Source organism: Somniosus microcephalus, chromosome 9 (genome assembly GCF_052327205.1).
Source record: "Somniosus microcephalus isolate GS21.2 chromosome 9, FLI_Smic_1.0, whole genome shotgun sequence".
NCBI classification, from domain to species: Eukaryota; Metazoa; Chordata; class Chondrichthyes; order Squaliformes; family Somniosidae; genus Somniosus; species Somniosus microcephalus.
The window spans coordinates 132,561,086-132,584,648 of NC_140995.1; the positions used below are offsets into that span (position 1 = coordinate 132,561,086).

General features: G+C 43.9%; 1 protein-coding gene across 3 annotated transcripts in view; it reads right to left on the bottom strand.

The window, feature by feature from the left end:
• The window catches only part of tpd52l1 (tpd52 like 1), a 46,774-nt gene extending 23,623 nt beyond the window's left edge, over positions 1-23,151 (bottom strand). The window contains exons 1-3 of one of the 3 annotated variants that reach the window (XM_085997209.1): positions 22,456-23,151; positions 6,120-6,220; positions 4,787-4,935 (exon numbers count right to left, since the gene is read on the bottom strand). In XM_085997209.1, the coding sequence (XP_085853335.1) occupies positions 4,787-4,935; positions 6,120-6,220; positions 22,456-22,474 (269 nt within the window). In that variant the 5' untranslated portion in view covers positions 22,475-23,151. The remainder of the gene's footprint in view (positions 1-4,786; positions 4,936-6,119; positions 6,221-22,455) is intronic. The other 2 variants (XM_085997210.1, XM_085997211.1) reach the window with 2 other exon arrangements.
• Positions 23,152-23,563: the final 412 nt, after the last annotated feature.

Sequence of the window (23,563 nt, forward strand, 5' to 3'; positions counted from 1 at the left end):
ATCTGACCTCATCTCACTAAAATGTTACGCTCTCTGCTTTCCAGAAGATTGGAGAAGCACATGCAAAGTTCACATTATCCAGTTCATAGAACAAGGGTTATTGAAATACCCCCAGGTTACACTATTATATGACTAGATATTGGGCATTATGGGCAAACACCTGAATACAAGGAATACAGGGTCTGCTTATGGGAACAACCAGCACCGCTGAACCTGGGAGAATATCCCGAAATATGTAACAATCATTAATGATTCAAAAGCAGATACCAGGTATCTAACAATAGAGTTACACAGTGCAATAACAGGATCAGCAAATTTTCTTCTAAGGATATGCAGCAATCTCATTGGCCCGTAATTTGTGGTCAGCGGCGAAGCAAAGGTATTTGCCGCTGGCCCTGAAGTAAGCTTCCCACAAAGATCTTGCGATCACTGTGGCAAGAAGTTCAGCTTTTCCGCATGTAATTGAAATCAACGCAAGTTAATGGGGATTCCCAGTGAAGAGCCGCTGTGACGTCAACAAGCTGTCTAAGCAGCCAATCAAAATGCTGAATCCTCACAGACAGCGAACCAGGAAGTGAGTAAACTCCTTTGATTCTAACTTTTTTAAATGTTAGAGAGAGAAAAACAAAGCTTGGGGCTATTTGATAAAGATGAACAAGCTTAAAAAAAAATTCTTTAAAAATGTAAAAATTCTTTAATAAATTTGACACTGCACAAAATTAAATCAGAGTCATAGCCTTTGTTTAAAACCCCAGTTACACCTAATCCAAAAGCGTCTAACTTATAATGGGGTATTTCCGTGGAATAGCTGAAGTTTATGTCAGTTTCTGTGATTTGACAGATTACACTGGCTGCCGGCTCTGGTGTTGGGGTGGGGGGGTGGCCCACAGCGCAGCCTGGGGTGGGGTGGGGTGGGGGGGTGGCCCACAGCGCAGCCTGGGGTGGGGTGGGGGGGTGGCCCACAGCGCAGCCTGGGGTGGGGGTGGGGGGGTGGCCCACAGCGCAGCCTGGGGTGGGGGGGGGGGGGGGGGGGTGGTCCACAGCCCAGCCTGGGGTTGGGGGGGGGGGGGTGGTCCACAGCCCAGCCTGGGGTGGGGGGGGGGGGGGGGGGTGGTCCACAGCCCAGCCTGGGGTGGGGGGGGGGGGTGGTCCAAAGTGCAGCCTGGGGTGGGGGGGGGGGTGGTCCACAGCGCAGCCTGGGGTTGGGGGGGGTGGTCCACAGCGCAGCCTGGGGGGGGGGGGGGGGGGTCCACAGCGCAGCCTGGGGTGGGGGGGTGGTCCACAGCGCAGCCTGGGGTGGGGGGGGGGGGGTGGTCCACAGCGCAGCCTGGGTTGGGGGGGGGTGGTCCACAGCGCAGCCTGGGGTGGGGGGGGTGGTCCACAGCGCAGCCTGGGTTGGGGGGGGGTGGTCCACAGCGCAGCCTGGGTTGGGGGGGTGGTCCACAGCGGAGCCTGGGTTGGGGGGGCGGTCCACAGCGCAGCCTGGGTTGGGGGGGCGGCCCACAGCGCAGCCTGGGTTGGGTTGGGGGGGGCGGCCCACAGCGCAGCCTGGGTTGGGGGGGTGGTCCACAGCGCAGCCTGGGGAGGAGCAGAGAATGACAGACTGCAAATTCAGGATATCGCGTTAGGCTGCGTATGCACTAAAATCTGAAATTATGGTCAGTTTCAAAGGCAAAATGATGGCGAATGCTGCCAGTTTGCCTTCATCAGGACCGTAAATTCTGAGCCATTATCTTATGGGTAACAGTCCACATCAGGCATTGCGCCTGGTGCACTTCTACTTAAACTTTTTGTTGTTGCAAGAAAGCTACATAACCATTTTGCAGAGTGCATTCTACTGTAATAAAATAACTGGTCACATGCTGCATTTTAGTTAGTTTTACCTGGCCGTTGTATCCAAAACTGATCTGTTTTTCATCTTAATGTTTAATAATTCAATAAATCAACAGAAGTAGTATTTTCGGATGAACATTTCAACACTGGAATGTTTGCAGCCAATTCTATTACCAGGCTTCCAACAAAATTGCAAAACAGTATTTCCCCTTTCAAGACAAAAGCTCCTATCAGAACCTTATTTAGGGTCTACCAGGCCAGACACATTTATTGGGGGGACAGTCAGCCTGCTTCCAGGCAATGTCAGTGGTGCTCTGTGACAGGTCATTAGGAGGTGGTCAAGCCTTCATTCCTGTACCAAAGTGTCTCACCTCTGCACCACTCCTCCTGGTTAAGATCACAGTGCCAGGATGAGAGAAAGGGAAGAGAAAAATCATCCATGTAGATCCCTGTCCTACTCCTTCACAGTACAACAAACTTTGTCCACTGACCTACTGCACCACCAGTCACCATTTGTTAAAATCAATTTGGAAGTATTCTCCAAATTATTCATTTTTTTTAATAGTATAATACTTGAAAATGTAATTTAATATTGGGATGCAAACAAAACTTGAGTATTAAACAAGGATGAAGATTGACTGTTCACACTGGACCTATTGCTATGGAGCGGTGGCTTGATAACAGTATAGTGAGCTCTCAACTTGTACCCAAAGACTAGCATTTCATCACAGTACCTCAACATAACTTGCAATCAAGGTAACTAATCAAGTTGTGATTACATTCAAAAACACAAAACGCTCTAGTTTTAAACATTGCTGTCATCTTATCATTTAATTTCATGCAACTTAAAACTGTGACCATTCAATTTTTTAAAGTTTTGAAATTGAAATTCTGGGTAATGCATGTATTATGGACTGGTCATATTTCACACTTCGGGGGAGAAATTCGGTTGTTAGCACCACCGATTAACGCCTAAAGAGGCCGAGAAGTGGGGCGTTAGCCAATTTCCGGGCGGGCGCAAGGCGCCTAGCCCCATATTGAGCATGCATTTAGAGCCGGCGCTAAATCTTAGTGCCCGCTCATGGGCGCAGGCTGATTATGATGTCATTTGAGTGTGCAACGCCTTTTGGGCACCCCGGACCAGAAATTCAGTGGCGCTCCCCTCCGTAGCGCCTGGCGCTAATAGTGACAGCTTACCTGGGCCTTACCAAGTCGCTCTCGGGCTGGAGGAGCGTTATTTAAAGGGGACTGGTGTGGTTTAAAAGCGGCAGCCATTTTTGGAGCACAACTTCCTCGAGAGCTACAAAGAGTTGCTGAGCTGCACACTGAGAGCCATTTCACCACTGAGCCAGCGCAGGCAGACGATCTTCAGCCTTCTGACCATCACCTTGCTGTTGGTGAGCCTTGACAACGGGGAACCTTCCTGTGGGCACTTATTATGGGGGCTGCATTGGAGGGGAACGTCCTGCTGCTGAATCATCTGGAAACGGCACTGAGACGCTGGGAGAGGGGGGTGGACATGGCCAGACGGAGGAGGGCCAACAGACGTCGCCACAGCAGACCTTACGCTGACAGGGTTTTCCGACAGCAGTTTTCCGACATGAACATGCCGGAGGAGCAGTGTGTCAGAAGGCTGCGATTTAAAAAAGGAGGTGGTGACTGAGCTGTGCCAGCTGCTTCAGCCAGATCTGCAGCCTCAGATAAGGTGCAGGACATCTCTGTCGGTGGCTGAGAAGATGCCTGCTGGCCTGAACTTCTACGCGAGCGGCTCTTCTCAGGCTGCGCGTCAGAGGCTGATCAGAAGTAGCTTCTAGGCCCCTCTCACGGAATGCTTGCTACCATTCCAAGAACAGGAATGGAACCGGTCTGATACCCCCAAGCCTGTGAAGGGCAAAATGCATGTAAATAGAAGGCATGGCCATTGTAAATGAAGAAAGTGTTTCATTACACAAAATGTGGTTCCCTTAAACATGAGAAAGCTATGGCAACAGAAAGCAAAACTAATACACTGGCACATAACTGCCTCTCACACCCGGGAGACTGTCCAAAACATAAATCACATTCCGACCATCTTCCTTGGCCTTGATTCCACTGCGCCAACCAAAGCATCCAATGCCCCATCAGTGAGGCGTTCCGTCCTCTGCCTCACCCTTTCCATGTCTTGCTAGGCTGGTGCGCCACAGGTAGGCTCCCACCGCTTTGAAGGCCTACAAGGCAGTGAGTGTGTCTGGTGATGCCAATTGACCTGCCCCTTTAAGAGCTGGCTGGCGCCAGTGTGTCTCAGGGAAAGTGATTATTGACAGCACCTTCGCTGCGCCCCGCCGCCGCGAAATTGGGTTGCGCTGCCGGGTTAGCGCCTTAAGAGTAGCGTGCAGCGCCTGATTTAGCGCGCAATCACCTTTAGGGGCGCTGCAACCCAACATCGCGCTAAATTGCGCCTGGTGCTAAACTTTGCGCATCGCCAGGCCTAGCGCCCCAAACGCGGCTATACCGCTCAACAAGCTATTGCCTTTTAAATAAACTATTTAATATATAGGTTTCCCAACTCTGATTCTGGTATAAAGCTCAGTGGGTGCTGGCCAACCCCTCACTGGTACTTTGCCCAAGGTTGAGAATAGGTAATGAGCGTCTGCAAAAAAGTCAACTGCGGCTCAGCCCAATTCTATCCTCACCCGATGTCTCCATGTGCAGTCGCCAACTTTTAGTCTGTATCGCTCAAAACCAAATGCAGTGCTTTTACCCCATTAATGACAATGGGGAACTGTCTATTTTCATTTTTAAGAGGTACTTCTATTGGACCAGTTAAAAATTAACCAACATCCAACAGTAAATTTTGTATTAAGCAAATAAACATTTGGATGAATCACAGCAAAGCACTTCTGCATACAGCAGCAGAAAAAAAGTACACTAGGTTCAATCAAGTTGCAGCAAACTCCTTCACTCAAAAACTTACATCACAGAAGTCTGCATATCGTGCCAGCTTTTGCTTAAGTTGTGTTTTATTTCATTCAGAGGGGTGATGCCCATCTTCTGCTTTATTTCAACTAGATGCTTCTCCTTGGCAATCAGAACTTGTCGCAATGTAGCGATTTCATCTTCCAGCTGACATTAAAAAAGCATTTAATTCTTGATGTACACATTCTAAATAGACATCTCAGTAGTTTATATTACAATCAAAAATAGTAGCTGTCCTCTAGCCCAATGGACATTTTGTTGCATTTTATTCCCAGGTAAACCACTACATAAAATTATAACAGTACTGAGTGCACTCAGATTGCAAATCCATAAATTCTAACTGCACAAACATAATTGCAGACCCTAGAGAAAGTTTAATTTGCAATTTTTACTTTATAAAAAAATATTGTTTCAAAAATCACTTTTTTCTCCTGGAAGTCTTGCCAGGCTATGCAATTCCTGGGGCTGGGAAGGCAACCCGCTTCCATGCTTCTCATCAGCCGGCCACTGTCAGCACACATGCAACCGAGATCCAGTAACAACTGTCCTCCTAGTTTCCCTCCTCATCTAATTAGCAACAAATTTTCATAAGTTAGGTCATGCTCACAACATTTTTCACAGGAGGTATGGGCCTCTGCTCAATGCCTCTTCATTGCAGCTTGGTTGAGATTATAAATTTGTGAGGTAGAAGAAATTGGAAACACACAAAAGTGCCAGTATATGCTAATAATTTAGCACAAACAGCAATGTGATAATAACCAGTCTGTTTTTGTTATGTTGGTTGAGGGATAAATATTGGCCAGGACACCGGGATAACTCGAGTGATCAAGGTCTAAAGACTTGGCCACTATGAAATGTGCTGATCCTGCTGCAGAATGACCTCTTTGGGCATGCCCTCTAATCTCTGGCGAGAATCATTCCATGTCCCCGACAGAAAATTATGGGCAAATGTTGCAGGAGGCCACAATAAGTCAAAAGTGTCAAGGAGCTTGGGTTGGCATGATACATACTTTAGCTATTCAAGTGAATGATTTTCAATTGAATGTAAGGTGATTACTTTTAGTATTCTGTTGTTTTTCACAATGTAGCCTAACAATCAAAGATTCCTGTGAAGCTGGAGAAAGCAGGAAGAAAAGGTGTGGTCATACAAAAGCTTTTGGATATTTTCTTCACTTTGTTTCATGGTGGGTTACTCTCCATAACTAAGTGATTACTTTATAAGTGTTACTTGCAGTTTTGTTGGAATACACCAAAGGTTGATTTATATGAATAGTTTACTCAAAGCAAATATTTAATGTAATAAAGATAAATATATATGTATCACAGCTTACCTTAGCCAATTCCACACCAAGTTCTTCTTTTTCTTCTTCAGGGAGTGTGCAGAGGTCAATATCAGCACCAATATCACTAAAACATCTGGTTTCGAGAATGGCTGTGGGAATATAAGAATATTGTTACAGCCCCTGCTTCCAGTCAGTTTGTCTTCTGAATCAGATCAGGATTTGAGTTACATGGTCATACTTGGGCTGCAGAATCACTCAGTACCGAGGTCAGCAGCTATCCAAATGTTAACTGCCACTTAACAGGTCCTGCTGTAGGTTGGCATGGGCTGCTTCATTATCAGAAGAGTTGTGATTGGAGCTGAACACTGTAATCATCACTTCTGACAATATGACAGAAGATCATCAAATCATCAAGCAGACATCTTGCGTTCAAACTAAAAGTATTGATCAATACATTTCGAATAATCATAAAAAAATCAAGAAATTAATAAATGTTACACTTATACCCAGATGATTACCAGGGCACCGTTAACAGATTCATCCCAGAATTCAGATTGCTGGGCAGTAGAGTGTGGGAAATCCATATCCTTGCCTCACCAGCTCAGATGTCATGGGCTATGTTGGGGGCAGATGGAAATCCTCCCTGCTAGTTCCCATCAGGAACTGGTTGCCAGCTGGATTCTGAATGAAGACCTGTTTCTGGGTCTAGCTGGAACTCCAATCTCTGTCAGGCCTCCTGCATCTAACTGGTGCTCTGGATCTGCTGGTGGACCGAGGATTTTTGGCCCCTTAAGATTCAAGTTGAAATTGTGAATATTTTCCAGTGGAGTCCCCTTGGGGTTTCTAACTCACATGGGCTGTGTAAGGGAGTGTTTTCAACATTATTCAAATATACTCCTGACTGGAAGCATTCTAGGACAATGTCCACAGACTGAACCAACTCACTTTCCTGACGGAGGGGCAATAGTGTGAATGGAGCAGAAGAGTTCTTTAGATAGGACACGTGCAGTAGGTTTTCGAAAAAAGGGCCGATTAGAAAAAATGCCAGGAATTTTCTGAGATCAAAATGAGTATCACTATGGAGAAAGACGATGCAGACATAGAAATCGGGCAAGGGGACTGTGACATACTTGAACATATTAGCATCGAGAGGGAGGAGGTGCTAGCGGTTTTAGCAGGCCAAAAAGTGGATAAATCCCCAGGCCCGGACGAGATGTATCCCAGGCTGCTGTGGGAGGCAAAGGAGGAGATTGCAGGGGCTCTGACACAAATTTTCAGAACCTCTCTGGCCACAGGGGATGTACCAGAGGACTGGAGAACAGCTAATGTAGTACCATTATACAAGAAGGGTAGCAGGGATAAACCAGGGAATTACAGGCCAGTGAGCCTAACATCTGTGGTAGGGAAATTATTGGAAAAAATTCTGAGGGACAAAATTAGTCTACACTTGGAGAGGCAAGGATTAATCGGGGATAGTCAGCATGGCTTTGTCAAGGGTAAATCATGTCTGACAAATCTGATTGAATTTTTCAAGGGGGTGACTAGGGGGGGTGGATGAGGGAAATGCTGTGGATGTGGTTTACATGGACTTCAGTAAAGCTTTTGACAAAGTCCCGCATAGGAGACTGGTCAAGAAGGTAAGAGCCCATGGGATCCAGGGTGCCTTGGCGCGTTGGATCCTAAACTGGCTGAGTGGCAGGAGGCAGAGGGTGATGGTCGAAGGTTGCTTTTGTGACTGGAAGCCTGTGTCCAGTGGGGTACCTCAGGGATCGGTGCTGGGTCCCTTGTTGTTTGTGATCTACATAAATGATTTGGATGAGAATGTGAAAGGTATGATCAGTAAGTTCGCAGATGACACGAAAATTGGTGGGGTGGTAAATTGCGAGGAGGAAAGCCTCAGGCTACAGGACGATATAAACGGGTTGGTCAGATGGGCGGAAAAGTGGCAAATGGAATTTAACCCTGAAAAGTGCGAGGTGATGCATTTTGGACGGACAAATAAGGCAAGGGAATACACAATGAGTGTTAGGACCCTAGGAAGTACAGAGGGTCAGAGGGACCTTGGTGTACATGTACATAGATCCCTGAAGGCAGCGGAACAGGTAGATAAGGTGGTTAAAAAGGCATATGGGATACTTGCCTTCATTAGCCGAGGCATAGAATATAAGAGCAGGGAGGTTATGATGGAGCTGTACAAAACGCTGGTGAGGCCACAGCTGGAGTACTGTGTGCAGTTCTGGTCGCCTCACTATAGGAAGGATGTGATTGCCTTGGAGAGGGTGCAGAGAAGATTCACCAGGATGTTACCTGGGATGGAGCGCCTCAGCTATGAAGAAAGACTAAACAGGCTGGGGTTGTTTTCCTTGGAGCAAAGAAGGCTGAGGGGGGACCTGATTGAGGTGTACAAAATGATGAGGGGCATAGATAGGGTAGACAAAGAGGAACTTTTCCCCTTAGTAGGGGGGTCAATAATAAGGGGGCATAGATTCAGGGTAAGGGGCAGGAGATTTAGAGGGGATTTGAGGAGGAACTTTTTCACCCAGAGGGTGGTTGGAATGTGGAACTCAATGCCTGAAAGGGTGGTAGAGGCAGGAACCCTCACAACATTCAAGAAGCATTTGGATGAGCACTTGAAATGCCATTGCATACAAGGCTATGGACCAAATGCTGGAAAATGGGATTACACTGGACAGGGATGGATGGGCGGCGCAGACACGATGGGCCGAAGGGCCTCTTTCTGTGCTGTAAAACTCTATGACTCTATTGTACTTGTATAGATGTGAATGGATTGTAAACACTAGAGAAATAATGTCAAAATAATGAATTATTTAAAAAATACAAGCAAAATGAGACTTTTAGGCTCTAATCCTATTTAATATGTAAAATACCCCTCCAACGCCAGATATCACAATTTGGGCTTCTCCCAACACTCTTTATTCATGTTCACAGCAACAAGACAGCTCCAAAAGATAATCAACTGTAATTTATACATCTCATGCAAGCTATGATGTAGGATTAACAATTCTATTTTGCTCAAGTTGTACATTGGAAAGATGTACTGAATACCCACCGAACCGATAGAAAAACACTATTCAAACATACTGTGCATTTCAGGCTAAACGATCGATTGTTTCTGATGTGTTATGCAAATTTATATAGAAGCAAAGTAAACTGGCAGATAAAAAACAATACAATACTCAACTTTCACAGGTACTTCAAACCATTTTCTGAGACCAAAATAACAAAAGCATTAAAAAATTTTAAGAGTCCTTAAAGTGACTCTCTTGATGATTCTATGTGAAGCATGCATTCCACCACCACCCCCCCCACCCCCAAAGGTAAAATTGAAATAAGTGAACTGAAGATATGGCAAAAGACTGCAGTAGATATGTCTAATCCAGACAGTTTTTAACAGCTCAGGTCAAAAGCAGACCTTTCACAATAGGCAAGTCTCAACAGCCCAGTAATCAATATTCATTATTTCAATAGCCTGGGTGTATAATAGGTGAAAAAAAGCAACTGACTTCACTATCTGGGGAATTACTTATATTCGGTATGCCACTCCCACCTTGTGAAATGCATCAACAAGCCATCATATACCATCAAATGTTATACAGACTGGAGAGAATTTCTGTGCAATTAAGCTGGGAGGGATATTCAATGTTTTTGTTCCTGGCAGGAAACCTTGCATGATGAGAGCACCTGTTGGGAATTCCAGCACTGCATAAATTTTATAGAGACATATTTTAGAACATGATGCAGAACAGCGACTGCATCCTTCACACCTAGCTCCCCTCAGTTTCAAAGTGGATATTTTCATTTCTTGATTGTTGCATTGTGTCATCAGATCATGATGTTGTATTAAGCAATAGCACACTAATATTTGCATAGGGTAGCTTCAAGGCCTCAGTGAAATTAATTTCTAACTCATTAGCAAAAAAACAAACTTCTAACTCATTATGCTGCTGTGAACTGATATTCTTCACTAGCGAATGGTAGGATGTGGATTAAATGCCTGTTAGCAGAAGTGGTGAATTCCCAGGTTTCACTGTGCTTTCAAGAGGTGCATCAATTGGTACGTACCAACCATCAGTATTACTTGTTGACAGTTCGCATTTTTCACCTGGGGTCAGTGTTTACTGACAATAATCAGCGCAGGATTTTAACTTTCTATGCTATTCTGAGGTCCCCTGGAACGTTGCAGATCAAAGATATTCTGTCCATATGCTGATCTTCTGTGCAATCGCAGCCACGTGACCAGGTGGCTCTAACTTGTGAGCATATATGGGGCACCCAGTATACAGGTACAATACAGTTAGTCATGTTAGCAGTACAGAAGATTTGTAAGAAACCAGAAATAGGAAAACAGGGTTTTATGCTGGGTTGTTTTTTGGATAACTGGATCAGTAATAAAACAAAATGGAAGAGATGGATGCAGTAATTGTACCAATTAAATGCGATTAAAACCCAGATTATCTGAGATTAAAACTTTTAATGACAAGCTTAATCATGATTATTTTTCTTTTTTACTCGCTTGACAACCCTACTTTGAAACTATAATTATGCTTGAAATAATAGTGGCAATGTTCAGTCTATAAATCAAGGACGTGTGAAGGGAAAATCATTATCTCAGAGTTCCAAATAATCACTGCACTATTGTGTTAATTAGATCAAAAGAAAAAGCAACACTTCTACGTGGAACAAGTTTATCAGAAAATATGTACATTAACCTTTAAGTACCAAATACAGTTTAAACAGAACCTATTTTTCATTTTTTCTGCAGTGTTGTATGTGAAAAATTAGGTTCTGTAAAACAACCAGTGCTGAACATAATATTCTACACTTCAGACTTCTTTGGAATCAAGAGCATTCCATCAATCACAAGTACCTTAAATAAACAAAAAGTAGTTTCTTCATTTTAGTGCAAGAATGATACTGCAGCTCTCAAAAGATTTAAACTATAAAATTAAAAACGCGGTGGCACTTGTAGCTGAAACAGCATTTCATTTTGAAAGCAAATAACGGAGTGGTCCTCGGGGGTAGTAGAGAGTAAAGTTACAAGACTGCCAACTCACCTGCAGCTCATCTAATGTGTATTCTATTAGGTTAAATGACATAATACAGTAGACTGAAACCATTACCAGAAACCAATTACTCCAATTCCTTGAATTACTGATTTAAAAAAAATTTACATTGTTTATTATTAGAGCCTGAGGGGGGAAACTGCAGTTTTGTTGAAACCTGTGCACCTTAACATATCATTTTTCATTAAAATCCAGATACCGTGTTGCCACCAAGAGTATATACTGTACATTATTAAAATAAATACTCAACTCTGTTAAAGAGAACTTTCATTAATTTAATATTTAGAGAAATAACAGGCTCTGTAACAAGTGCATAACAGGTTAATTCCATTTGAAATTGAAGATAGGATTTTTAATATCTACGTCAAGTGATTAAAAAATGAAAATTTGGCAGCTAATTTGCATTATGCAGCAGCCACCATTTCTGTAATCTTTGATACTGGATTCAGAATAGCTCCAGCAAATGAAGGTGCAGTGTAAACTGCACATTAACTTAAAATGTAGAGTTTGATCTTTAAAAAAAATATGTAATTAAAGATTATAGCCAATTCCACATGTTTCATTTGTACTGGATCCTGCATCGGTGGATTTCATTGCCCAGAGAAAATCTTAAATATTTAATGATTGGTGGCAATTCTAAAACTAGATCATCTGGTTTGTTACACAGAATTTTACAGCACAGAAACAGGCAATTTGATCCAACAGGTCCATGCTGGTTTATGCTCCACACGAGCCTCCTCCCATCTTACTTCAACTCACCCTAGCAACATTTCCTTCCATTCCTTTCTCCCTCATGTACTTCGAGTCATAGAGCACAGAAGGAGGCCATTCGGCCCATCGAGTCCTTGCCGGTTCTCTGTAGAGCAATCCAGGCAGTCCCATTCCCCCGCTCTATCCCCGTAGCCAGCAAGTTTATTTCCCTCAAGTGCCTATCCAGTCTCCCCTTGAAAACATTGACCGTCTCCACTTCCATCAGCAGCGAGTTCCAGGTCCTCACCACTCACTGCGTAAAAAAGTTTCTCACATCTCCTCACCTCTTGCCCAAAGCCTTAAATCTGTGTCCCCTGGTCCTTGTGGGAACATCCTTTCCCTGTCTAGCCTATTCAAACCCGTCATAATCTTGTACACCTCTATCAAATTACTCCTCAACCTCCTTTGCTCTAATGAAAACAAATCCAGCTTCTCTAACCTGTCCTTGTAGCTAAGATCCCCCATCCCGGGACCCATTCTGGTAAATCTCCTCTGCACCCTCTCAAGGGCCTTCACATCCTTCCTAAAGTGCGGTGACCAAAACTGGACGCAATACTCCAGTTGTGGCTTAACCAGCGCTTTATAAAAGGTTCAGCATAACTTCTCTACTTTTGTACTCAATACCTCTATTTATGAAGCCCAAGATCCCATATGCTTTGCTAACCACTCTCTCAATATGTCCCGCCACCTTCAGGGACCTATGCACATTAACTCCCAGGTTCCTCTGTCCCTGCACTCTTTAAAACTGTGCCATTAAGTGTATATTGCCTCTCCCTGTTCCTTCTGCCAAAATGCATCACCTCACACTTCTCTGTATTAAATTCCATCTGCCACTTGTCTGCCCATTCTGCTAGTCTTTCTATGTCCTGTTGCAGTCGATTGGTATCATCCTCACTGTTTGCCACACCCCCAAGTTTGGTGTCATCGGCAAATTTAGAAATTCTACTCTGTATTCCAATATCCAGATCATGTATATACATCAAAAAAAGCAGTGGCCCCAGCACTGACCCTTGGGGAACACCACTGTCTACCATCCTCCACTCTGAAAAACAGCCATTTACCACAACTCGCTGTTTTCTGTCTTTAAGCCAATTCCTTATCCAAGCTGCCACTGACCCACCTATTCCATGAGCCTCAATTCTGTTAACCAGCTACTTATCTAGCTTCCCCTTAAAATGTATCTATGCTATTCGGCTCAACCACTGCATGTGGTAGCGAGTTCCACATTCTCACCACTCTTGTAGTAAAGAACATCCTGTGTATATCTAATAATATCCTGTGTGTTACTGTTAGACTTATGTCAAATTAACTAATTTGAGTAAACACTAACTGCTTTTATTGCTGCTAACCGTTGCTTATACCAGATGTTTTACTTATTTTTAAATAAAGTTTCAAGTTTTGAAAAACCCCTAGCAGCTCAAAATCATCAGTAATATACCCAGATTGATGGCTGCATTACATTTCATGCATTAGTCACTATCTCCTGATGTTATACAGAGGAAGTCAACACCAAGTGGGTTTCAGGAGAAGTAGAATTAGAGGGTACAGGATAACTGCAGCAGGCCTTCCATATATAATTCAGTCCCCATTTTAAAGTCAGTCATTCTGTTCCTCTTGTCCAATTGTTGCAAAAACCCATCTGGTTCACTAATGGCATTTAGGGAAGGAAATCTGCCGTCCTTACCTGGTCTGACCTACATGTGACTCCAGACCCACAGCAATGTGGTTGACTCTCAACTGCGCTCTGAAATGGCCTAGCAAGCCACTCAATTATACCAAACCGCTACAAAGAAGTACAAGAACCAGACTGACTACCTGGATTCGACCTAGGAACTGGACACGACAAAGGCGCACCCAGCCCAGTCGACCCTGCAAAGTACTCCACACTAACATCCAGACTTGTGCCAAAATTTGGAGAGCTGTCCCACAGACTAGTCAAACAACAGCCTGACATAGTCATACTCACAGAATCATACCTTTCAGCTAATGTCCCAAACTCCTCCATCACCATCCCTAGGTATGTCCAGTCCCACCGGCAGGGCAGAGCCACCAGAGGTGGCGACACAGTGGTATACAGTCGGGAGCGAGTGGCCCTGGGAGTCCTCAACATTGACTCAGGGCCCCATGAAGTCTCATGGCATCAGGTCAAACATGGGCAAGGAAACCTGCTGATTACCACCTACGCCCTCCCTTAGTTGGTGAATCAGTGCTCCATCATGTTGAACACCACTTGGAAGAAGCACTGAGGGAAGCAAGGGCACAGAATGTACTCTGGGTGGAGGATTTAAATGTCCATCACCAAGAGTGGCTCGGTAGCAGCACTACTGACCGAGCTGGCCAAGTCCTGAAGGACATTGCTGCCGGACTGGGCCTGCGGCAGATGATGAGAGAACCAACATGAGGGAAAAACCTACTTGGCCTTGTCCTCATCAATCTACCGGTCACAGATGCATCTGTCCATGACAGTATTGGTACGAGTGACCACTGCTGAGTACTTGTGGAGATGAAGACCTGTCTTCACACCGAGGACACCCTTCATCGTGTTGTGTGGCACTACCACCATGCTAAATGGGATAGATTCAGAACAGATCTAACAGCTCAAAGCTGGGCATCCATGAGGCACCGTGGGCCATCAACAGTAGCAGAATTGTATTCCACCACAATCTGTAACTTCATGGCCCGGCAGATCCCTCACTCTACCATTACCATCAAGCCAGGGGACCAACCCTGGTTCAATGAGGAGTGCAGCACAGCATGTCACCAGGCATACCTAAAAATGAGATGCCAACCTGGTGAAGCTACAACACAGGACTACATACATGTTAAACAGCAGAAGCAGCAGCTATAGACAGAGCTAAGTGATCACACAGCCAACGGATCAGATCAAAGCTCTGCAGTCCTGTCACATCCAGCCGTGAATGGTGATGGACAATTAAACAACTAACGGGAGGAAGAAACTCCACAAACATCCCCATCCTCAATGATGGCGGAGCCCAGCATACAAGTGCAAAAGACAAGGCTGAAGCGTAAGCAACCATCTTCAGCCAGAAGTGCTGAGTGGATGATCCATCTCGGCCTCCTTCTGAGGTCCCAGCCATCACAGAAGCCAGTCTTCAGCCAATTCGATTCACTCCATGTGATAAAAAAATGGCTGAGCGCACTGGATACAGCAAAAGCTATGGGCGCCGACATCCTGGCTATCGTACTGAAGACTTGTGCTCCAGAACTACCTGTGCCTCTAGCCAAGCTGTTCCGGTACAGCTACGACACTGGGATCTACCCAACAATGTGGAAAATTGTCCAGGTATGTCGTGTCAGCACAAATCCAATCCAGCCAATTACAGCCCCATCAGTCTACACTCAATCAGCAAATTGATGGAAGGTGTCGTCGACAGTGCTATCAAGCGGCACTTACTCACTAATAACCTGCTCACCGATGCTCAGTTTGGGTCCCGCCAGGACCACTCGGCTCCAGACCTCATTACAGTCTTGGTCCGAATATGGACAAAAGAGCTGAATTCTAGAGGTGAGGTGACGGCTCTTGACATCAAGGCAGCATTTGACTGAGTGTGGCATCAAGGAGCCTGAGTAAAATTGAACTCAATGGGAATCAAGGGGAAAACGCTCCACTGGCTGGAGTCATACCTAGCCAAAGGAAGATGGTTGTGGTTGTTGGAGGCCAATCATCTCAGCCCCAGGACATCGCTGCAGGAGTTCCTCAGGGCAGTGTCCTGGGCCCAACCATCTTCAGCTGCTTCATCAATGACCTTCCCTCCATCATAAGGTCTGAAGTGGGGATGTTCGCTGATGATTGCACAGTGTTCAGTTCCATTCACGAGGCCTCAGATAATGAAGCAGTCCGTGCCCATATGCAACAAGACCTGGAAGACATTCAGGCTTGGGCTGATGTGTAGCGTGAATGTTACTTGCCACTTAACTGCCAGGCAATGATCATCTCCAATGAGAGTCTAACCACCGCCATTTGACAATCAATGGCATTACCATCGCCGAATCCCTCACAATCAACATTCTGGGGGGTTACCATTGAACAGAAACTTAACTGGACTAGCCGCATAAATACTATGGCTGCAAGAGCAGGTCAGAGGCTGGGTATTCTGCAGCAAGTGACTCACCTCCTGACTCCCCAAAGCCTTTCCACCATATACAAGGCACAAGTCAGGAGTGTGATAGAATACTCTCCACTTGCCTGGATGAGTGCAGCTCCAACAACACTCAAAGCTCGTCACCATCCAGGACAAAGCAGTCCGCTTGATTGGCACCGCATCCACCACCTTAAACATTCACTCCCTCCACCACCGGCGCACCGTGGCTGCAGTGTGTACCATCTACAAGTTGCATTGCCACAACTCCCCAATGTGTCTTCTGCAGCAGCTCCCAATGGAAACTGCTTATCTAAACTCGTCACATTGTAATTACACCCCATCAGCTGTGGTGCTGAAGCAGTATCTCTACTGTGGGGAGGGTGCAATTACAGCCTTTCAAGTTTAAATACAGACACATATTTACAAAGTAAAAAGTTGCCTTGAAGTGTGCACAGATGTAAAACTTAATATATTAAAATTGATAATTGCATTTAACAACCTGTGGGCATGCTTTTCAAGCATTCATTTCCCCATTAGCAGCATAAATTGGGATCAAATGTGAGTATTCACTATATTTTTTTAAAAAAGGGATCAAGCAAAGTACTGCGTGAATATGGTGTGCAAAGGGAGGAAAGAGAGTAAGTGGTGTAGTCCAGGAGTGGAGCAGGTTCCAAGTGTAATGCAGGGCACTGTACGGAGGCCTGGAAGGCGAGAGGGGGTTTACACTGGAAATTAGATTGGCTTATGTAAAGACCAAGAGTAGATTGAGTGAGGCCTAAAAATTGGCAGAGTGGGCTTGAAAGAGAGGGACAAAAACACAACAGCTTTTTGGAGTTGTAGTCTATGCTTGATTATATTGCTCAGCTCCAATGTATATAGAAACATAGAAGATAGGAGCAGGAGTAAGCCATTCGGCCCCTCGAGCCTGCTCCGCCATTTAATGAGATCATGGCTGATCATCCAAATTCAGTATCCTATAGAAAATTGTACAAGTACACTCTTTGCACATTAACTGTGATGGAGGCTCATAGGACTTATCATGCAATTGTTTGGCTCAGAATTTTGGGCTATAAAGTATCAGAGGAAGATTCATACAAGTTCAGAGTCTTTGAGACTCAATGGGATGTACTGGACCATGCATGGAGAGTGGGTAGAGTTGTTGGAACAACTGAAAGATGTATTGGGTAAAAATTTGATTTATTTTAATTGAATTGTTGCATTTTTGAATGTTATTGTTACACATGTTTTATCTTTAGGAATATGATTGGTGGTGGAGAACCATCCTGGCAACTGTAAAATGCTAGAATATGACTGGGTGGACAGAACTATAACAAAGTAGAAACTAACCAATTAGAAACAAAAGTTAATGCAGGGTGGAATCTGAAATGAGGCACGATGCTGCGATGAACACTCAGTTAGCACATCCTACTTCACCATCTTCCACACCCTCTATTGCTTCCCTCCCCAGGACCTGTATGGCTTCTTTCCCCTAAATAGCAAGAGGTTGCAGCTTTGGGAGCCCGCCTGCCGCCAATCTCTCCCAGCTGTTTTGTGGTGCCTTCTCCCTGAAGAACGAAAGCAAAAAGTGAGACCTTTTGTTCCCAAGATATGCAGAAAATGCAGGTATCAGCATGCAAATTGTAACAGATGCACTGACAGATGCATTTGACAAGCAGTAACAAAACATGTGAGGCTTTTAATAGGATGCTTAATAGGGTGCAAGTTTTCAAGCACAAAGGGAGGAAGAGGTGGCTGTAACAAATTAAGATCTGCTGGATATACCTTCTCTGTTTCAGTGGCATCAATCGCTCCCATAATTTAATCCTACAACCCTTATGTTTTGGAGTTGACTCACACTGCCTAATATCTGCATGATCGAATAACCCAGGAGATAAAACAATGTGCGCTCCTTGACATATGAACTGGATATCATTTCTTTTGCAGTTACCCTTGTGTGCTTCTCCACTCGTTCAGGAGACAGACTGTTTACACGTGAGACAAGGCCAGAATGAAGCTTTAAGCAGTTTTATTTCTCAGATAGTAAATGAATAAACAAAACAACAGTTATGATCAGACTCATTTAATTCAATCTGTACAACTTGTCATTGCATAATACAAAACAATGAATGTACCATGCTTCCCCACATCAACAGATCAACTTGACTAATTTAAACAAAATGACTTAACTACCCTCACGCGTCATAACTGTTGCAGTCTGGGTGAAGGCTTACCCTAGCAGCTTTTTGTTTTAAATCATGTCAATGTGTGCTCCTGTCCTTATTTTCTCTCCCTATCTTCACAGAGGGGAGAGCCTATGCTAGACAATCCCTGCCGCGTGCTGGGACTAGGGACCTCCTAACACAATGGCTTTACAAACCCAACTCTTCAAAACATTTAGCTCAAATGCTTTCCACTAAGAAGAAATATGATCAAAAATCCCAAATGTGGTTGTAATTCTTACTACAATGCAATCTTGAAATAGTAGTTGTCTTCTGTTACACTGCCTGGCCTAGTAGGTTCATTCAACTTTTTGTGGCAGTAACACCTTCCATGATACCGCAGCTCTCCTTAGGTCACTCTTTTTGTCAGCTCAAAAGCTCATAGTATCTCCTGCACTGACCTCCTAGTAGAGCTTCAACATCAGTAATAACATTGCGGGGAGGGGAGGAGGGAGTGGGAAGGGGCTGTGCCCTGCAGTCGTCCTTTCTGATACTTTTAGGTGAAGAACTTTCTTCGTTGCCTGGAAAACAAAGTTTTGAGTGGTAGCCCTTTTAAGCTACTGTTTGTCTTAAAGTTTTGCAGCAGTACATTATTTCCCACCTCCAATCAGAAGTGCTTGCAATGCAAAATATTCAAATTAAGTGGACCCCAGTGCTATCAGGTGAGTAGATGTACAACCCCACTACACTTCCAGCAGGGACTCCCACAGGAAATTCAGCATAATAAGTTCAGCATCCATGCCACTTCACCTATCTGGAGGAGACAGAACTAGAAGAATTCAGAAGTCAATTCACTGAAAATACAAATATATAAAATGGAAAAAATACATTCAATGTATTTTTTAACAAATACAACTCATTTCAAGGTTCTTTACAACTCATGCTACTTCAATATTGAATAATAAAGCGGGGGAGATAACTGATAAACTAATCAAACTTAGTGAAGATAAAACCTCCATGCATATTAAAAGAAGTTATTGAAGAGCTAGCAGAGGCACTATTACATGTATATATAAAAATTCATTAGAAAAGGGAATAGTGCCAGAGGACTGGCGGGCAGCTAATCTGATTCCTATATTTTAAAAAGGGAGTTAGAACAAGTCCAGGGGTCGATAGGTCAATTAGCTTAACCTTGGCGGTAGGAAAGATAATGGAATACTTATTCAAAGATGTAATTTAAAAAATCTAGAAATGGAAAATATAAGAGTAGTCAGCACAGATTTCAAAAGGGAAGGTCAAGCTTGACCAACCTTATTGATTTCTTTGAAGTAACAGAAAGGGTAGACAAGGGTAATTCAGTAGACATAATATATTTGGATTTTCAAAAGGCCTTCGTTAAGGTACCGCAGAGTAGACTCATGACTAAAGTCAGAACATGTGGAGTCAGGGGACAAGTAGCAGAATGGATAGCAATTCTAGTAAATATTTTTTGCACCCTCTCCAGTGCTTCTATATCCTTTATATAATATGGCGACCACAAAACAGAAAGAGAGTAGGGGCTAAAGGTCGTTACCCAGACTGGCAAAAGGTGGGAAGTGACATTCCACAAGGATCATTGCTGGGACCACTGTTGTTCACCATTTACATAAATCGCGAATCGGAAGTACAATTTCAAAATTTGCGGATGACACCAAATTGGGGGGTGTAGTTAATAGAGGAGGGCTGCGACAAAATACACGGAGACACTAATAGACTTCCAGAATGGTCGCCATATTATGTAAAGGATATAAAGGCACTGGAGAGGGTGCAAAAAATATTTACTAGAATGATACCAGATCTGAGAGGTTATACCCATCAGGAAAGATTGAACAGGCTAGGGCTTTTTCTCTAGAAAAGAGAAGCTGGAGGGGTGACCTGACAGAGGTCTTTAAGATAATGAAAGAGTTTGATAGGGTAGATGTAGAGAAAATGTTTCCACTTGCATGGACAACCAGAACTAGGGGCCACAAATATAAAATAGTCACTAATAAATCCAATAGGGAATTCAGGAGAAACCTCTTCACCCAGAGAGTGGTTAGAATGTGGAACTCGCTACCACAAGGAGTGGTTGAGGCAACGAGCATAGATGCATTTAAGGGGAAGCTAGATAAACACGAGGGAGAAAGGAATAGAAGGATATGTTGATAGGGTTAGATGAAGATGGGTGAGAGGAGGCTCACGTGGAGTATAAACACTGGCATAGACCTGTTGGGCCGAACGGCCTGTTTCTATGCTGTAAATACTATAATATAATATTCTAATCATTTCCTCGCCTCAGCTGTTGAAGTCAAAGCAAACTGAAGTTAACAATCTGCCAGCCATTCATTCCTGCTCAGACATTTTAAATTATTTATGACCAAATGCAAGAAACATCAATATTGATTCAAAATTAAAACTGAGCAGCTGAACCACCTACATCAACAAAAGTGGGAGGTTAAATGGTCCACTGAGCAAATATACTCATGCCAGGAGCTTCTTGTGCACTTTTATAAGGCGTCTCCATGTGTTTGAGAGGCACAGGAAAGCATATATTTACTGTATACTGTGTTGTGTTTTAACTGCATACAAGAGCCTTGTAAAATACTGGCCCTGCCAAGCTCAGAGAACTGAAACAGAAAGAACAGAAAAGTAGCAAAGGAAATAGAAATTAATGTAAACATTAAAACATCCAAAAAGAACCTGTTTAAAAATTTTTAGAAGCATACTCCAGACAGTCTCAAGAAAAAATACAAGAACCAGTCCTTTTCTTGTGATTACTATATTTAGACCAGTGATAAAACATGTTTTTAAACATACTAGTAGACAACCAGGAGCCAGAAACTTGTGTTTGAGCCATAAACATCTGGGTTATTATTTTGCCACATAATCTTCCTGCTAGATTTAAGTAAACAATCTCACTATAACATACAGCAGCAGCTGCTTGTGAAATTTCTGAGTTTTTTCTTCTGAGGTTGGAGTTAAGGTACATAGTTGAGGCAGAGCAAAAGAGTTTTACCTCGTGTCTGATCTGAACTACCCTGATTTCCAGCCACTTTGGGGCATGCTCAGTTCTGACACTGGGTTATATAAAGTGGAAAAAGTGTTCTATTGCCCAGCATTGACATCCCTCATCTTAAGAACAGAATTTATTTTTCTCAAAGTGCCAAGTTGCACACTCCATTAAAAGTATATATTCCTAGGCATCTTGCCTAGTGAGTCTTAAGAAATTGGAGAGAATCAAACCTCAAGAACGCCATGATTTATACCTGGCATATTTATATTATTTTTCCTTACAAAACAGTGATTAACTTCAAAAGTAATTAATCGGCTGTGAAATGCTTTGGGGAGTTCTGAGGATGTGAAAGACACTATATAAATGTAAGTTCTTTCTTTTGAACATCAAGTTTAACTCTTTCTCTTTAGGTGCCTTTGGAGTGGAGGAAGAGGTGCTTATTTTCAATTGAAGTCTAATGATCTATCTCCCCCAAAATTAATCTGTTTAAACCTTTTGTGTTCGTACACTTTTTCCATTCTTCCAACCGTTACCCCTGGTGGTGAAGCAGCAGATTCAGTAGTCACCTCTGTCCTACCACATAATACTGGGGGCGGGAAGGGAACTACAGGAGAACTGCATCTCCAGAACAACAGACAGCCCTGGTACAATAGCAAGAGCACGACTCAATTTCATTTTAATTTATGTTAATGTTCTGCAGGATATTCAGTCTTTCCAATGAACACAATTCCAAATTAAAACACTTCGACTTTAAAACTGGGTAGTAGCGCCAGTTCAAATGGCATTATAAGATGTTCAGCATCACTGCTTAAACACCACCTTCAGGGACAGAGCAACTTTTGTTTTCAAGACGGTGGGATGACATTACCAACTAGCAGAGCGCACCATCGGAGCAGGGGATGGAGAGCTCGCCAGAAAAGGTGAAATCATTCAGGGCGCAACAAAATTTGAGAAGGGAAAAAAACAGTTGAAAGAAATTAACGGATTATTTCCCAATGATGTCTGTTGTAACCTGGATTCCCCCCTCACTCGATACCTACAGGGGTTTGGGAGCTGGCCAGTGATCAGGGTTCAGCGAGCGAGGCTCGGGTACCGCCGGCACACCCGCCTCCTACACTGGGAGCAGGAACCACAGTGGGCAGCCCAGCCCGGCCCGGAGCCCCGGACATTTTAACTGTTTGTTATGAATGCTCAGGGAACTTTACTGCGCACTGAGGGGAGCCGCGGTTATACCCCGGGGAGGGCCCCGGACCTTACCTCGCTCTATGGGCTCCATCAGCCTCCCTCTACGAGGGACGTGTCCGATTTCCCCCGTCGCTTTGTTTCCACCTCAGCCGCCCGCTCCGCTGGAGCCTCACAACAAGCTCCGCTCCGCTAGCGCTTCAGCACCGTTGGACTTGCACTCAACCGACACAACAGCGCCGCCTCCGGTCGGAGGACTCGCACTCAACCGACACAACAGCGCCGCCTCCGCTTGGTGGAGGTCGTGTAATACTTGGAACCCAAGCAAACATTGACATAGAAACAGGAGGAGCCCATTCAACTCCTCGATCTTGTTCTGGCATTCAATTAGGGCTGCAGATAGGGCTTTAAATAAAAAATGGGACTGGGGGTTGGGAGGAGGGGTCAGGTGACAGGAAATTTAGAAATCCAAAGAGAAAACTCAAGGCAACGAAGTGGTGTAGCAATTTGGGTAAAGATAAGCAGAGTGCGACAGAAAGGGATCGAGAGTTTAATGGTAATAGTGCATCAGCGAATAATATGAAAGCAGGGAATAACGGTAAAAAGTTAAAATTAAAGGCTCTTCATCTGAATGCATGAAGCATTCGAAACAAGGCATCTACTAGAAATGAAACCAGCCTAAATATAAACAAAACAGGAAAGGCGAGCCTAGGACAGACTAAACTAATGGAGGACATAGATGGCAAGGGAACAGAGTTATAGAACAGGAGTGTAAAAAGATGGTTAAAAATAAAGTGAGAGGAACTGCTATTAGTTAATCTGTCTGTACAGCAATGCACACAGTGAATGTGATAATAATAATAACTTCCGGGAAGTTATGTCATCACTTCCTGTGAACTATGAACTGTGTACATACCTCACTTCCTGTCATATGTCACTTCCTGTTGGACTGGTATAAATACTGGTCTGTTCAGTATTGTAAGAGGCTTCTACCAGAGCCATGGTAAAGACCTCTCTTGTATATAGTGTGTTTATAAGTTACTTAAAGCTTACTTTAAAGTTACTTGATGGTAAGACTCCTTTTTCTTACATCAATTTAAGTAACTTAGTATTTACACTCACAAATACTAGACCTTCGGACAAACTCGGAGTTAAGGATCCAGGGAACCACCCATCATGGAGA